This window comes from Sander lucioperca, chromosome 20 (genome assembly GCF_008315115.2).
Source record: "Sander lucioperca isolate FBNREF2018 chromosome 20, SLUC_FBN_1.2, whole genome shotgun sequence".
In the NCBI taxonomy this organism is placed as follows: Eukaryota; Metazoa; Chordata; class Actinopteri; order Perciformes; family Percidae; genus Sander; species Sander lucioperca.
Genome location: NC_050192.1, coordinates 25,503,559 through 25,521,146, shown reverse-complemented (window position 1 = coordinate 25,521,146; position 17,588 = coordinate 25,503,559). Strand labels below are relative to the sequence as shown.

General features: G+C 40.4%; 1 protein-coding gene across 5 annotated transcripts in view; it reads left to right on the top strand.

Moving 5' to 3' along the window:
* The window catches only part of ano2b (anoctamin 2b), a 101,086-nt gene that overhangs the window by 77,431 nt on the left and 6,067 nt on the right, over positions 1–17,588 (top strand). For 3 of the 5 annotated variants that reach the window (XM_031306089.2, XM_031306090.2, XM_031306091.2), the window contains 2 exons: positions 2,774–2,879; positions 4,714–6,286. In XM_031306089.2, the coding sequence (XP_031161949.1) occupies positions 2,774–2,879; positions 4,714–5,094 (487 nt within the window). In that variant the 3' untranslated portion in view covers positions 5,095–6,286. Of the gene's footprint in view, positions 1–2,773; positions 2,880–4,713; positions 6,287–17,588 lie in introns of those variants that run through there. The other 2 variants (XM_035995984.1, XM_035995986.1) reach the window with 1 other exon arrangement.

Sequence of the window (17,588 nt, the reverse complement as noted above, 5' to 3'; positions counted from 1 at the left end):
AATAACATAGTATGCAGTAATCAGTCTATATAAATGCTGAATGTAGATAAGAGACAATATACAATTAGTGCAAATGGTGGTCTAGGTAGTGATGTACGTATATCAGTGATTATACAATATGCAAGAATAGACAGTCTGTATGAATGCTGAGAAGTAGTAAAGAGTCAATGTACAATTAGTGCAAAATGTGGTCTAGGTGGTGATGAAGATCAGTGATAACACAGTATACAAGAATAGACAGACTATATAAATGCTGAAATGTAGTAAAGAGTCAATATAGTCAATATACAGTTAGTGCAGATTGCGGTCTAGATAGGGAAGTAGGTCAATAGATGTTCAAAAATTGTGTGACAACAACGGTGGGAAGAAATAACGGTTGAGCATACAAGGGCAGGTGAATAGTGCAGACTAGCGTAAACAGATATGATAGTGCAGTACAGGTAAAGATGTGCATCTGTGCCACTATGCACGACAGAGATAATGGAGTAAGGGTGTGCAAAAACAGTGGATGAAAGACTGGGAGCAGTTAGCATGTACAGTGATCGGAAAGGAGCACAGACAGATGTGCTTTGAAGGCAGTTAGTGGGTTATAAGGGTTTTTTACTTTACCATTGCTAGTAGACAAGTATGCCTTTCTGGTTTCTTTCTGTCACATTCAACATCACAAATGTAGCGGAAAACAGGGTGAGTAAACAGTAGAAAGCATCATGGAGGCTAGTGACAATGTTACGATGGATTTAAAAAAAAAAATCTGTTACTTATTCAGTCTCCATTTCAAACTCAACTAATTTGGGTGTGGCCAGGTTGGTTCAGTTGGTAGAGCAGGCGCACATATGTACATAGAGGTTTATGCCTCAACGCAGAGGTCCAGGGTTCGAGTCCGACCTGTGACGATTTCCTGCATGTCTTCCCCCCTCTCTCCCCTTTCTCACCTATCTGTCCTGTCCATTAAAGGCGGAAAAAAAAAAACTTGACTAATTTGGAATGATGTCCGAGCGCTGCTTGCACAGAGATGGCTGAGTTGAGAAAGAGTAGCAGAAGTTACAGACAGAGGAGACAAGTGGGAATCATCTGTCCCGGGAATAAATGCTGATTGTAACCTTTCCCACTAAAGACAAAAGCCAAATGTCAGTATTTTTTTGACCAGTGGGAAAGGGGCTTAAGTAAATAAGATACTAGAGAAGAGAAATAACTGTAGTGTTGTGTATTTCTTTTTGATAAATTTGATTTTGTGTAGCAGGCTTTTAAGCAGTTCCAGCCAACTCAGTTGGCCACTTGGCTGAAAGTTGAAACATTTTGATTGAATTATGCCATAGTTGTATTATAAAAAAATAAACCCTGACATTGGGCATAAAGAGGGTGAGGCCATCTTTATGTTATTTAGGAGTGATTACATCCAACAGGAAACAGCTGTCTCAAACTTCTCCATCAACTTGGCTTTGTACCAGGAATTACTAAACACAAACGTACACAAGTCGGCCCATCCAAACTATCAGTGGATGTACTGTTAATGCTGAACACTGACGTTTGTACATAAATGCTAATCCAGCAGATTCTCTTCTGTCATTATTATTATTCTCATTATAATAACAAAGCATCAAGGAGGTTTCTCCTTTACATTTTGCAGTTACATTATGCCCCTGAGACTGACGTCTCAAACAGCCTGGCTGCAGCTGGACATCAATTCACTGTGTTCCCTCATTCTTTCTTGTTGCCGTTCAGCCAACAGATTCAGCAGCAGCAGCAGCAGCTCTGGCGCCTGAATTGTTTGACTGCCACAAGTTACAGTACATTGCTAACACTATGTTTTCAGTTATTTGGCCTCTTAAAGTCTGCTAATGAGACACTTGGCACAAAACAACCTGCAGTCTGTGCACTTAGTAACAAGTCATACACCAACATAAGAACCATTAAATGACTCAGCTGTATTGATACATAAAAGCAACCTGCCAGCGACAAAAGGGGACATTTTAGTCTCAGTGATGTTGACCCAATATTTTGTTTTTAGTGAGATAACAAAGCATAACCAACATGTGGCCCGATCTATACAGTGTCTTAATTTCATGAATGACTAACCAAAGACTGGCTCAAGAATGTTTTTATTTGTGTGTTAGATCCTCAACTTCTTCAAGCCTTCAACTAAATTGGAACTTCACCTTTCTCTTATGACAAAAACAGATAAACAGCTGTTTTTGTGTGTGTTTTGTGTGCTTGTCCATTCACATACATTCTTTCAGTCTTTAATGTGACAGGGCAGCTATAAATTCTCTGTTTTTCCTCTCTCTTTTTTTTGTCATTCCTTCTCTCGTTTCTCACTCTTTGACTCTCTTTATCTCAAAGTTTATCTCATACTTTTTCCTTGGTTCCTTTCCTCTTTCATTCTTTCTTATTCTCCTCTGTCGTCTCTCTCTTCGATTCCTTATCCTCGTTTTAAACTGTGTGGTTTACTCCTCGACGCAGCGGGCCCGAGTTCGACTCTGACCTGCGGCCCTTTGCTGCATGTCATTGCCCCTCTCTCTCCTTTCATTTCTTCAGCTGTCCTGTCAATAAAGGCCTAAAAATGCCCAAAAAATAATAATAATAAAAAAAAAGATATATCTGTTTGGCTCACAGGATGGAGAAGAAAAGTGTGTCTGGCAGATTCTCAGCGATCAGCTGTCCATCAAAAAGTAGGGGTCCTTCTGCTGCACCAGGCCTGAAACAATAAAGCAATAGACATTTGAGTAACTCAACTTTTAGCACCCACTCTCTATACATCTGTGTTTTTTCCTAGGTACAAAGACTACAGGGAGCCGCCCTGGTCTCCAGACGCATACATGGTCTCCAAACAGTACTGGTGTGTCCTGGCTGCAAGACTGGCTTTCGTCATATTGTTCCAGGTATTGTGTTTTGTTCACAGGCTGGTCAATTTCCATCGGCTCATAAGACCATTTAAAAGCAGACCGAGAGAAAGACGGAAATTAGTCAGATGTCTTTAGCAGGTGCATTCACACGTTCGGAACTTTTCCAATACATCACCCTCATTATTTTGCAGTACAGTTCTAAGCACCAACACCACAATGTGTTTTGCATTGTGTAATTTCTGTTGCGTTCTGCAGTTGAATGGATTTGTTTAATAAAAAGGCAGATAAAGCAATTGTGTGTGCATAGAGTATGTGTGGGCCAGTCTTTCCTAATTAGGTGGATCAGAGTGTACTCTCATTATGAGCGGGACTATTACCAGATGCTTCAGTCCGTTAGCATCTAGCTCATTTAAAAAAAAAAAAAACATCTGTCTGTCCGCCTGCACGCCTCACTTACATATGTCTACCAAATGGCCTTCAACAACTAAGCTGTTGGAGTTTTCCTTCATTACTGCTGCAGATACATCATTGTTAAGTGTCAGACACAAGAACTGAATTCAGGAAATTCCTTAAAATGTTGCAGGCCTAGTTGTACAAGTTTTGAGATCAGAGATTTTCAGGAGAGTGCGGGAGAGATGCGAGGCAAAGATACCGCATGAGGTGAAAGGTACAGGTGCAACCTGCTGTTAAAAAAAAAACAAAGGGAATTTAGTAGTTTATTGTAGGTAGGCCCCCAATTTTGCGCATCATAATTCCTACTCCTAGCGAATCAACTTCCACAAATTCGTGTAGAGATAATAGCAAAAAGACGCAACCAGTAATCCAGCGATACTTGTCTGTATATCTACAGGTACATTGCAAACAGGAACTGCTAATAGCTAATTCAGCATACTTTCAGTGGTGCCAATTTGCCAAAATGTAAAACAAAAAAAAAATATATATATATATATAGGCTGAAAAACAGGTTTCAAGTTGTAGCCCAGAGCGTAACTCATTGAATTCATGGCAACATTATACATTCTTTACACAGTACACCTCCCAAGGCCTCCAAATTATGCAAACTGTATTTCCCATCTAAGAGCTAGAGATAGCCTGACAAGCCAGACCCACATCAAGATGTTGGGTCTGGGAACTCACCATTGGCGGGGCTCAATCCGAGGGGCAGGATAAACGGTTGTCTCCCTCTGCACTCATAGCCAACCAGAGCAACACTAGTTGATAGATTACAATTTTGCCGTATCCAGTCAGCAAAACTCCGAACACATCTTCCTTTTTTAAGAATGACTTCAGTGCTTAACTCCCAAGTCTTCCAGTGTCACGGCCAAAGACGATTCCAAAGACCGCTGTTCGCCAGCAGCAGCAGCCATCTTCTTTGTTTTCAAGTAGCAGGGAATTCACGCGGAACCGTTGCAACTCTGCCGTCATTATGTTAAGCCCGCCCACTGACTCTATACACGATGTGATTGGCCTGACCACAGTTTGGTTTTTCCAGCTCGCAAGCCAACAGAGAGTTGCTAGACTGACCCTGGCTGCAAATTACATTTGCTGTCGCTAGGGTGTGTCTAGATTTCTAGGCTAAGAGATAGAAGTTAAACAAAAAAATAACGAGAAAATTCATTGACATTTCCTTTTTTATGTTGAACTATGAATGTATATATATATTTTTGCATTAGAATGTCCCATCAACATGGCTCATAAACAGATATTTGTGTTGAAAACCTCTTTCTTATCCTAGATTCTTTGTAACTTCACAAAGTTTTTTTTCCCTCCACCTGTCACTTTTGTCATCTATCTCTTTTCAATTGTCTTCATATCCATCCATCTTTTCCTCCCTCACACATCGCTTTCTCCCCTTCTCTCCCTCCTCCAGAATCTGGTGATGTTCCTCAGCCTTGTGGTCGCCTGGGGGATCCCGGACGTTCCCAAAACCGTCGTGGAGCAGTTCAAACGGGAGAAGAAGCTCCTGGTCGAGGTGTTCTTACGGGAAGAGAAGGAAAAATTGCAGCTCATCCAGAGCCTCTTCTCCAAGGACGCCAACCTCCGACCAGCCAGCCACACGCTCCACCCGGGTCAGGGCTTGCCCATCCCGGGCCGCTACAGTACTCTACCCCCGCTTCCAACACAGGGCTCGGCCCGAGACGGAGGAGTGCCGAGAGTGAGGTGTAGGGCCGCCAGCTTCAGCCAGTTCACCGGGCAGATTCCCCCGTCGCCCAGAAATGAAAATGAGAATTCAAGACACACGGCGGTGTGACATGGAACACAAACATCTGTAGGACATATGTGCTTCAGTTGGACCTCAGGACTGGTTAATCGTGTTGCTCTGGTGATTCGGGCCGTGAATGTCTTTGACTGTGTCTTTTGTGTCCTGGTGTGTCTGACACAGTAGTAGTGTGATAACAAAAAAAAAAAAAAAAATCACAGAATAATTTTGAATATTGAAGACTTTTGAATTCATTGGTCTTAGTGTGGCTGAATGTGCAATGTCCACACTGGTTGAACGAGTGTCTGTGTTGTTCCTCCTCGCATCGACTGTTCACCTGATAAAATGTTAGGATTTTTACTTTTTGGTAAAAATATCAATGATTTAGCAAGGCACACTTGCTTCATAGCGTAGACAAGCAATAATTACAGTATTAGGCTGAACAATTGAATATTACAAGAAACTGGAAGAGACTGGAGATAAAGAAAGAACTAATAACAAATGGACAGATTCATTGATGAGCACCCAATCAACACAACGGATTGATGGACATGGGCTTATTACTAGGGCTGAGGACTGCTTTATGTGCTTATGCTCTATATGTATTTACGTTTTTACCAGAATTTGTAGCAGCTGCAACATTCCACATTTCCTGTACATTACATTTTAAGACATCAAACTGAAAGCACACAGGAGCCTCTCAAAAGTGCGAATCATTTTCTGTACACCATTTACTGTTCCAGCTGATTTTTCTCCATAAAATTCAGAAATCACTTTGAATCATAAAATTGTAATGTTAGTCAATACACAGCTGCTGGTTATTGTTTCTCTGCGTTCTGCTCTACATATTTGATGGATGGATGCACATGCCAATGTGGCACACTGTTGCATGCCACTCATAGATTATAGTCCAAGCTGTAGTTTTAGGAATAGATCTGTGAAGCAAATGTTTTTTTTTTGTTTTTTTTTTTTCTTTCTGTTAGCCATATGGACTTTACAGCTGTCAACTGAGAAAGAACAACTTAATAACTACACTTAATAACTTCTGAATGCACAGAGAAAGCCAACTCTTTTGCAAACTGTTAATGGCAGTGAGCTAGATATTATCTCACTGCTTTTATTGCCAAGGGAACAAATGCTTCCCTTGACAACATTTCCTTCATTATGAAATACCAGACTGTATACTCTGACATTCCTGCAGGTCAGTAATAAATCTGGGTTACTACTGCCCAAATAGAACTGTGTCTAAACCTCTGGCAGCCATGTTTGAAGTCTTCAGCGCTTGAGAAACACAGACTGTCATCATATTTTATTTTGTATAACTGGTCCATCTGTTTCTGACTGCTGAGAATCAGTCAGAATCAGAGTCAGTCATTTCATCACTGACTGACTCTGATGGATATATGTTTAGATAGATAATAGCTTGTTAGCTTGCTAACATAGCCCTTCTATCTGGTCCAACTATTGCTGTATAGTAAACAAATAATTAGCATACTAATTAAGTTAGCTTTTGCATGTTAAAGTCAAACTGAAAATTGAATTTTCACTTTTTGTGCAAGGAAATATAAGCTATAAAGATACTGCTGCTAATGTGCATAATCTTCCATTTTTCAAGAAAATGATAAAGTCAATTTTGTCCTGTGTCTTTTGGCAGCGGTTGGCTGACATTTTGGGGCTTGCGTTGCTAGGAGATACACTGTCAACCAATCTCCGTGGTTATTGGACCATGTTATAGCCCGATAGCCTACGAACAAAAAAGCAAGATGTTTTTCCTTGCATTCTCAGCAAGCCCACATAGTATTGATTAACTATGGTTAGACATGTTTCCCTTTATAACACTCAATATTCAAAATGACCCATGCTATTCCCAGGAAGTGGAAGCTAATTACCCTAGCTTGCTAACCTTAGCACTGATCCCCACATGCTTTTGTTCAGGTTATTTCAACACCTGCAGAGTCATCCTGTCCAAGAAGGGGGTCAAGCTAGCGTTAGCGGTCTCTCTTTCATGGGTCCAGATAAGGTTATGGTAAATAACCAGACTGACAAAACTCACAGGTAGTTTGTAAACTATAACTTACAGAATCACGGAGTAACGGACGGACTGCTCAAATCACAGATGCATTCACATTTTCTGTGGTCTGGCCATTTGGAGCTCTTGGAAGTTTCCCAATATCCCTGAATGCAACACTGACATCATTTCCTGTCTGAAAGATTTGAGTTTTGGAGCTCTCTGGTGCTGACATTTTGTTTTGGGGAATGAAATGTTAGTAGAAAAATGTAAATGAAATTACGATATGAGTTTTATTCATCGATGACTGATGAATTAATTCAAGACGAAATTATTTGCATCATTTTATACAGGTATGTAGTAAATGTTTGCTGATAAGCACCAATGAATGACTAGTGAATTCTGAATGTTTGTTTTGAACAGTAAATGTTAGCATGAATTTGAATCATTTCTGGGAAATATTACAGATGGTACCTAATAGATGTGTTGTGCACTTTCATGTTTTATACTATTAGAAAAAATGAGGAAGAAATTCCCCATATATCTGGCAGTTTTTGAGCTTAAAACAGTAGGTAGGAAAGGAAGCTAACTATTTCAACCATTTAGCCTATCCTTTTCTTTTAGCTTACTATTTTAACCATGTCTTTTAGTTAACTATTTCAACCATTTCTCTGTTTCTTTTAGCAAACTATTTCAACCATTTATCCATTTCTTTTAGCTTACCATTTCAACCCTTTATCCATTTCTCCATTTCTTTTAGCTAACTATTTCAACCATTTAGCCTATCCATTTCTTTTAGCTAACTATTTCAACCATTTCTCCATTTCTTTTAGCTAACTATTTCAACCATTTAGCCTATCCATTTCTTTTAGCTAACTATTTCAACCATTTCTCCATTTCTTTTAGCTAACTATTTCAACCATTTAGCCTATCCATTTCTTTTAGCTAACTATTTCAACCATTTCTCCATTTCTTTTAGCTTAACATTTCAACTATTTGTCCATTTCTTTTAGCTAACTATAAACATTACTTTTAGCCAAGTGTGTCGGTGTGTTCTGTGTGGTAATGGAACACACACACAGTGGGGGTTGGAGCTGGTGCGTGTATGAATCTAGCAACCTTTTGCCATTGTAAACTTTCTTTCCTTTTTCCTTGAAGGCCAAATTGTCTGTCCTGTCCCAGCAGTGCATATGTCATTTAACCCATTTTGCTCTTTGGGGAGCATAGGTCATTTATGAACTGTCTCCAGCTCCTTCGGTGTTGGGCGGTCTTCTTTGATTCCTTCCAGGATGTTGTCTTGTTCTTGATCTTGTTGTGGCTCCCAGGTTAAGGCCTGTCTGGTCGTGCTGAAGCATGGTTTCCTCAGGGTATATGCTCAATACCAGCCGCTTTTACGCCGTCTGATTTGTGTTTAAGTTTGGCTGGCTTGGTACATTGTTCGGATAGTAACAGTAACTGCAAAAATACAAAATATGGAATCAGCCACAACTGTGTCCATTCACAAGCTGCTTACATGCTGGTAACATTAAGATCACGATCAACGCCAGCTGTTCAGTTGTGGGTGGTGGTGGACACATTGAGTGTAACTGTATGAGATTTACATTCCTGATATGTTACGGGGAATGAGCTAACTGCTGTACAGTTTTTGGTCAAAATGTGTTGCCTCAAAGTGAAACCACAAAGCAACTTTATGCTGGACCTTCTGAGCTGAATGCATATTAAGAGCAGCCCTTAGTTCAGTTAGATCTCCAAGAAAAAGCTGCTGTGCTCTGACGATGATGATGTAATAACCCACAATTTAGCCTAATCCGAATGTGAAGCCGATTTTGACCTTTCTATACTCATAAATCCGGTCTGTCTGTCTGATCTGAGTGTGTCCATAAAACTGTGGGCACTTCCGAGAGGATTATGTATGTTGAAGGCTTGACTTTAGTCTATAGTCTGGTCATTTGACAAAAGCTGCTCTCCGTGACCAGAGGCACGTCAATATTTAGGTTTTTAGAGACTTAGCTTGAGCATGACACACTGGCAGTACATAAGCTGATGGCCGGTCACGCGGCAGTGTGTGGGGAATTGCACGAACCTGTTAGATTCTCTTTTATCAAATAGTGGTGAAGCAACAAGAAAGAACAGATAATATTAAAGTCAGAGTCACTTTACAGAGGTGATACAATATCTATTTTAAGGATAGGACAACTGAGGAGGCCTGTTTTGGGGAGTCCCACTGGTTTTCCTCTAACTAGGGTAGACCTGGACAAAAACTGGAAAAAGGGGAAGGAAGGTTGGAGAGATTAAAGAACAGAAGAAGTACAGTATTACATGTATTTATAGAGAGAGGAGGGCCAGTACGAGGACACAGGGAGGCGAGAGTAGCTCTAAAATGCCTTTGCATGCTTTTTCATTTCACATTTTTCATTCACTATGCAAGCTGTGAACAGTGCCAAGAAGCGACCTGATGAATCGTGAACATAGACCTTTGGGTAGTTTTGTATTTCACAAGGCAAAGTCTTTTGGGTGTCACTGTTAGGGACAAAGCAGGAAGACACAACAACGCAGGTTTTAGATGGAAAAAAAAAGGTTGGTTTTTAATTAATTCCAAAAATAAGACGAGTCAATGCAAAAGTGGGCCCTAAAAGGGGTCGACAGAACGGAATGCAGTACTCTTTTCACAGCAGACATTTTGACAAGCACAGGTGTAAAAAATAACATTAACGATGGCTCCATTCCATTAAGTGTTCCAGTAAGCCAAGTCAGTGAGTGAGCATGCACAATACCAGAGCCCTACAACTGGCTCAGCTAAATGAATGGAGCCATTGTTAAAGGTCCCATTTTGTAAAAAGTGAGATTTCCATGTCTTTTTTTTTATTTTTTATTATAAAGCAAGCAAGTCGAGTTGCTATATTAATACAGTGAAAGTATCAAACCGTTCAATCCACAGAGAAATGCACACAGCCTGTATTCAGAAACTGTGCCTATAAACGAGCCGTCAGGACTTCCATACGCTTGTGATGTCACAACTATACTATATAGAACTCAACAGTCCCTCCCACAGCCGACTCCGGAAGTAAGAATCCCATTGATTTTCTCCATAAGGATTTAGAATATCAGTCATAATGTATAAACCATCCGAAGTAGAGTTCAATGATACCTCACACAAGACTCTACCTTAGATGGGTCAGCATTTATTAAAGGGGCGTGGCTTAAACATAGGGGGCGGGCCAAACCATCACCAATGAAGAAGGAAGTCTCTGCTGAGTTCAACGACACCTCACACAAGGGTCTACCTTAAACGGTTCAAATGTTATGAAAGGGGGCGTGGCCTGAGTAAGTGGGCGTGGTTAAAGTATAGGGGGCGGCTCAGTATCACATGTAGACCACACATTATAAGTTTCATGTAAATCAGATGATGTTTGTCATATAAGGCGCATTTTCTGTTGCCAGCGGGGGGGCACTATGACCAAAAGTAAATACTGGCCTGTAGGTGTCCTCAGGCCTGGGCCCTTGTCAATCGTGACAAATTTCGGGCAGATACGACAACGTACACTCAAGTTACAACAATGTCTTTGTTCATTGCTAAACACTCAAAATGGCCGCCACGCCATGCCCACACCATTTGACAAAAAGTTTTTCTTTTAATACCTTTTCATCTTTAAGGTGTTGAGATGGTACAGACCAAATTTGAAGTCCGCCGGATGAAATCTCTAGGAGGAGTTTGTTAAAGTATAGCACCTTGACTTTTAGGCCTACTTCCTGTTGCCACTAGGGGGCGCTATGACTTTAAGTAAATATCGGCCTTTATTTGTCCTCAGGGTTGGACTCTTATGAATCCTGAAACGTTTCGAGCCAACTGGACAATGTACACTCAAGTTACATCCACTTCCTGTTTTGATGGCGAAACGCACAAACCACAGACCAAATTTGAAGTTGATTGGATAAAATCTCTAGGAGGAGTTCGTTAAAGTACGACATGTGGAAATGGCCAAAAATGGCTCCAATGACGTTTTTTGTACATCTTGACATGTTACATATGTGTACCAACTTTCGTGAGTCTACGTTAAACGCACTGCAGGGGCTCAATTTTTTTAACATTGTAGGGGGCGCTAGCGAGCCTATTCCCAAAACCCTTAAAATACGTAAATTTTCACCAGACTTGATGTGACCGCCAATTTTGGTGAGTTTTTGAATATGTTAAGCCCCTCAAAAAGCCAATTAATTTGGTGTAATAATAATTCCTTCAGTTTCAATAGGGCCTTCGCTGCTGTCGGCGCTCGGGCCCTAATAAACACATGGCAGCCAGTTTGCTACTAGCACAATATAAACTATGCAGGAATTGAACAGAATAACTCTATTAAAATAATAAATAATACAAAAACGGCAATATAGGCTACACAAACAGAAGTGATCTCTCCCCAAATGAAATTCAAAATGTGAGGGTGAGTGAACATGATGTTATCAAATGTTATAGAAAGTGGTGTGGCCATCACAAGCTCTATAGAGATTGGCAGAGGAGGGAAGAAGCATAGAAAAAAGAAGAATAGGTGAGAGTAAACTGAAGGAAAATGGTGACTCTTGTGCCTGTGGTTAAGTGCCTGAGCAGTGTTTTTTTAAGATGTTTTTTTGGGGGGCATTTTGGCCTTTTAGTTGATAGGATGGTTGTAGACAGGAAGCGGGGGAGAGAGACAGGGGAAAGGGCTGCAGGTTGGAACTTGGGGCCGCTGCGGTAAGGACTGAGCCTTGGTACATGGGGCGCACGCTCTACCAGGTGAGCTACCAGGGCGCCCCATGAGGAGTGGTCTTATACAGCTGAATCATCCGACAGCCGAGTCACTTCACAGATGATGTCAGAGCTCGATTCCCATCAGCTGATGGATGTTTAATTTATGCAACAGGGTTGTGAGCTGAGATCACTGTGGACTACTGTACATGTTTATACACGCACACAAGTTTGTTTTGGACTACTGGAGGAGCCGATACATACTTTATAAGCCGAACATCTGACAGTTAGTTGTTCTTGTAGTCAATCACTGGTAGTTTTCTTGTTATTCTGCAAAGAGCATGAATTGAATGCTCATACATCCTTAATACTACCCTAATTTTTAACCCCAACCTTGAGCAGCAGGTCCTTACTGTGGTGTCCTCAGCTTTCTTCCCTCATATCATGTGGATGTGGATGCCTCCAAAAGATACAACAACACACACACATAGTAGTCATATCCTACATGTAATGAAATAGAATCCATCAGGTACTGCTAAAGTATTACATTTCTGTGCCACATGATGTGTGCTGTATTGTTATAAATGGAGTTGGGTACAGTATGGCGTAGACTGAATGCAGTGTCAAAGCTGTTCATGTTAGTACAGTATGTTATCCTAACACATCTACAGTATGCATTTATTGAAAAACCAAAAAAACAAGGACATTTAACAAAGAAATTGAACACATACTGGATCCTCCATGAAAGGTACCTTTTTTTAGGTAAACTTTAATTGTTTTTTCAATGTTTCGATTACACAGAACTCTTCACTTTTGCGTCCGTCCGTCCGTCCGTCCGTCCCCCCCTGCCCTGCCTCTGGCTAATTCCTGGCCTGCCCTGATTTGTCTCGTCTCAAGTCTTCATTTACTTTCCTGTACTTATTCTTACAGAAGGACATTTTGAGAATGCAATAGTTTAAATACCCCAAAAACCATATTTACATATGTCATAACAAAAAAAAAAAAAAATACCTGTTTTACAAAAGTAGGCTATATATTAAACCTAATGTCCATTATAAACATGCTTGTACTTAACTTTTATAAAAGAAACAATGTTCACTCGATATACAGCTCCATTTACAAGCACCATTTCGCTAGCCACAGTTAGCTGTTAGCATTTTGAGCTCCAAGATATCTAAGTCAGTGAAATGAATCCGTGATTATGTACAGTATATGCATTTATTTGAACACTACAGGGACTAACGCTTTCAGCCCTCCACACAGGTGTGCTGTATGCTAATTAAAGGCCCTGCATCAACACAGGTGTTCTCAGTTATGCATGCTGATTAGCCCTGGGCTCAGATCACCACAGTCGATGCACAAATGAGAATTTTAAGCATAGGACACTTTAAGATTGCCATCCAGCATCAGCAGGACCCACATATGGGAAATCACATTCCAGTGATGCTTTAATGCGTCTAAGGTAGGGCTGCACAATATATATATATATATATATATATATTTTTTTTTTTTTTTTTTTTATCGTCATCGCAAAAGACACTGAGTTTTTTGTGTCGGTTGAAAGCCAATATCAGCACAAAACTGCACTTTAAAATGTAACTGTCGTTCTTTTTTTAGTGGTGCCTTTTTATATTTAATTGTTTTTTTGGTTCAATAGGGAATGTTGGAAATTATTTCCTTAATTTGTTTAAAATTCAACAAGGACGTTGTTGTATTTTAGCAGAAAGAAGAACTGACTACACTTTAAAATCAGTTTATTTATCACAGGCAATATTGTTATCGCGATATTCAACAACTATATTGCATATATTACTCATATCGTGCAGCCCTAGTGTATACCTGGTGAGAAAATAACTGACTAAGAGCATTATTAGTATTATGGACCTTTTTCACAGCAGACATTTTGACTTGTCATAGTAGGAAAAGCACAGCTGAAATTGATAACCTTAACGATGGCTCAGTTCCATCAAGTGTCCCAGTAAGCTATTTCAGTGAGTCAGCATGAACAATACCAGGGCCTCTCCTAAGTGGAATGCAGCCATCATTAATGGTTTGGAATACACCTGTGCCTTTCCTACTATGACATGTCAACATGTCTGCCGTGAAAAAGGTCTATTAGACTGCAAATGAACCGCATGTTACAGGATGCAAACGAGGCATCAGGTACAGCAATAATCCAGGGGGGGGCACACCTGCTTTTTGATTGAACTAATCTAAACCGATTAGGTGTGAGAGCACCCTTTATGTTAGTTGTACCGCCTCATGTGGTGCAACAAAGCTAACAGGGGAGTGAGGGAGATGTCAATCAAACGGTCTGTACACGCCCACACAGTCTGAGGGGCGGAATAATCAGGCAGAGTGAAAGCACCTGTGTGGATCAAGCTATGGGCAGCTTGAACTGATCAATGAAAACCAATTAGGAACAAAACGCAACCGTAAAGCTTCACACACGTGAAGAAACAAAACAATATTTAGTGGGGGAAACTAAAAAAAACTAATTAAAGCTTTAGTGTGTAACTTTTTGATATTAATGAACGTCCGTTACATTCAAGCAGTTGCCTAATGAGTTGCTACAAAGCTGATTAAGACTATCGCCTCCACACAACTCTCTCTGTATTTCTCAGTATGGCTATGTTCAGAAGATTGTGTCGTCCGGTGACTTTCCCGCGCACAAACTCGAGTGAAGATAATGACCTCTTCTGAAGAGTCCATCATATTTTTTTTTTATCCTCCGTGTCCTCCTTGGCTACTAGCAACTGCGTGGAGGAGGGGTGGGGGTGCTGCGCGATCACAGAAGGCTTGTATCATGTGGACGTACCGACAGCGTTGTTGTCATTACTTAGAATTCCTCATGGGGGCGACAGAAACTACACACTATAGCTTTAGTTAATGCAAAAATAAATGCAGGCGGCAGGTGATGACATTAGCGCTGGTTAAGCGACAGCCCAGCGTGAACCAGAGCATTTTCATTATAATTATTATGCTTGTGGTAGTTACACGACTCATATTGTATTAACGTTTTAAATTATTAACAGTTAGGCTAATATTGTTGATAATCATAATTTTTTAAAATTTGTTCTGAAGACTTTTTTTTTCTCCCTTGTTGCGGTAGCCTACGTCATGCTCAAAATGTATAAAGACATCTGATTAGAAAACTATTTGTCCCCTGCGCTCTGAAGAATTCTTTGAAATGCATAGCCGGTTTTGAAGAAAGTCCATGCCAATATTTCTTGGAATACTCGTTAGTGTCAGCTCTCGAGTCTGTAACTGACGAAAAGCAATGAAATAGCAGCTGACTGCTTGAAGTGGAACAGCATTGGGGGAAAAAAAGGTTTGTTAAAGGCTTATCCTGTTTAGTTGTTCACAGGAAAATTCCAGGATAAAAAAAAAAAGAAGCAGAACAAAATAAATAAGTTATTATTTTTCACCTGAAATGTATGTATCATGCATAGCATAGCTCAGAAAATGCTAAAGAATAAGTGAGGAGCAAAAAAGGAAAAAAAATAAACTGCTGATTATGCTCCAGAATCTTTCCAAAGAATTTCTAATATGGGAAGAAGTTCCACTCTCTTGATACTTCTGGCTTCTGAACTGGTTGCAGTTCCACTCTGGTTCCACTAGGGCGCTCACAGGCCAGTGCAGAATGAATGGAGGTCTATGGAGCTATACCCCTGAAAATCCACTTTTCTCAGGATATAATTTTTTGTCTAGTAATTTGAATGTTGCATTCGAAAGGTGAGGCTAAGAAAATATACACTGCTGGGTGTTAGATTTTTTTAAAGTGGATTTTTTGTTCTAAAAAGCCTTTTAAAATGTCAATGACGTCATACACATATACGGCCAGAGATACTGCTTTACGGCAAGCTCTGAGTCGCTTCCTTTGTTCTCTCGAGGCATCGACAACACAGCTGACAGGTTAGACTCTCCCTGTCAGTACACGTGCTAGAAAGAGGTTTGCTAATGTTTTAAAGACCACGCCGAAATATTCACTCTGACATTCTGGTTCTGCTTCGGATGCCGTCAAGCGGGATCTCCGGTCGTAATCAGTCCTTCACTGACCAATCAGCATTCATTAGCAGAATTCTAGCGTGTTATGGGCAACGACGACTCAACCTGTAAGAAATCGAAAGGCCATAAGTACTCGTTCATTCAACTTTCGACCTATAATCCATGTTGAACTTGCAAAAACTACAATCAAATCTGAGATTTCTCAACGACAATCAGGCGAAAGAGACAAATTTAGCCGTCTAGCTCCATAGGGTCCCATTCATTTTGCACTGGACCGTGATCACCCCCAGTGGAACTCTGGTGGAACTGCAACCAAATTCAGCACAATGGAACTGAATAGGGAGTGGAAAGGCTTTCCGTAGACGGAGTAACAGAGTAGAAAGAAAACAAAATTAATGGTAAAACTACCTGGCTAAAATACAAATGCCACCTGCTTTTTCATTAATCCAAATAAGTACCAACACATTCACATATTAAAAAAACAAACAAAAAATATGAGCCCTTTTTATATGTGGAAAATATGAATCTGCACTCTTTTTGTTTAAACTTTTCCACATTTTTATTGCTGTAGGTGCTGCACAGAATGAAGCTCTCATGTAAACAATGAGAAGGCGTATAGTAGGAACTATTGAGGGAAAGAAAGAAAGTGGGAAGGAAGGAGAAAGGGAGAATGACGCGCTAGCAGAGAGAGGTCATGTTCCTGTATCCTGTAACCTGTGTCCTCAGGCAATACTATACTGTGCATTGTAAGTCATATACCTCTCCTTTTTCTTCCTGTTTTTCTCCATCGCACCCACTGGAAACTCCTGTTCCTCTTCATCTCACCTTCCTCTCCTCTCTCTCTCTCTCTCTCTCTCTCTGTCTCTGTCAACAGCTTTTGTCTCTCCCCCCTTTTTAAAAAAAATGGATGAAAGACTTCTATAGAACTCAGATGTGAATTCTTTCATGTGTCACTCTGGAAAATGCCCCAGGCTTTACCTTGTATGCACACACATACACCAGCAGCCTCCATGTATTCACACATTGCACGGACCTATAAACACACACATACGCACACTTGTGTAGCCTGAACACACACAACTATAACATAACAAAAAAAAAAAAAAAAACTTTGTGATTCATGTGCAAAACATTGTATATGCATATTTGCAGAAGAAGTGTGTGCACAGAGCCATGCAGGAACTTTAACACCCACGCACATGTACACAAACACATCCATAGAGAATGCAGCCAGGGCACACCCTATTCTCTGTCCATCTGTGTAAATACATTAACTTTGAAGTGTGTGTGTGCATGCGTGTTACTACAAATCTTTCCAGCATTCTCACTTCATTCTTCCTCTCTTTACTTTACTACTTTACTAACACAACAATCACTTCCAGGTAGACAAATGGCAGTTTATTGTGAATTGCAGAGAAGTATGAAATCAGCTAACTTGTTTTTCTGTTGTCATTTTGAGCCGTATCTGTAACGTTTAAAGATATATAGTTAAACGCGGAGGTCCGAACTATATGACTTTTCTGCTGTGCTTACAGTATTTTCTATACCATGTCTATACTGTGTTGCTTTGCTAGTGTAAAATCAAGTGTTACAAACACTGCCTGCTAGTTTGGGTGGCGTCATTTTCTTTAGCCTGTGGCCCAACAGGTAAATTAGTGCAACGTTTACACCTGGCTATTTTCATAAACGGACATTTCACCCTCTCAGTTTTCAAAAATAACATCGTGCACACCTGTCAGTTTTCAGAAAAGTGTTCGTTTACACGTACCCGTGTATATATGCCGTCAAGAGCACGCCAAACCTGTAGGTGGCAGT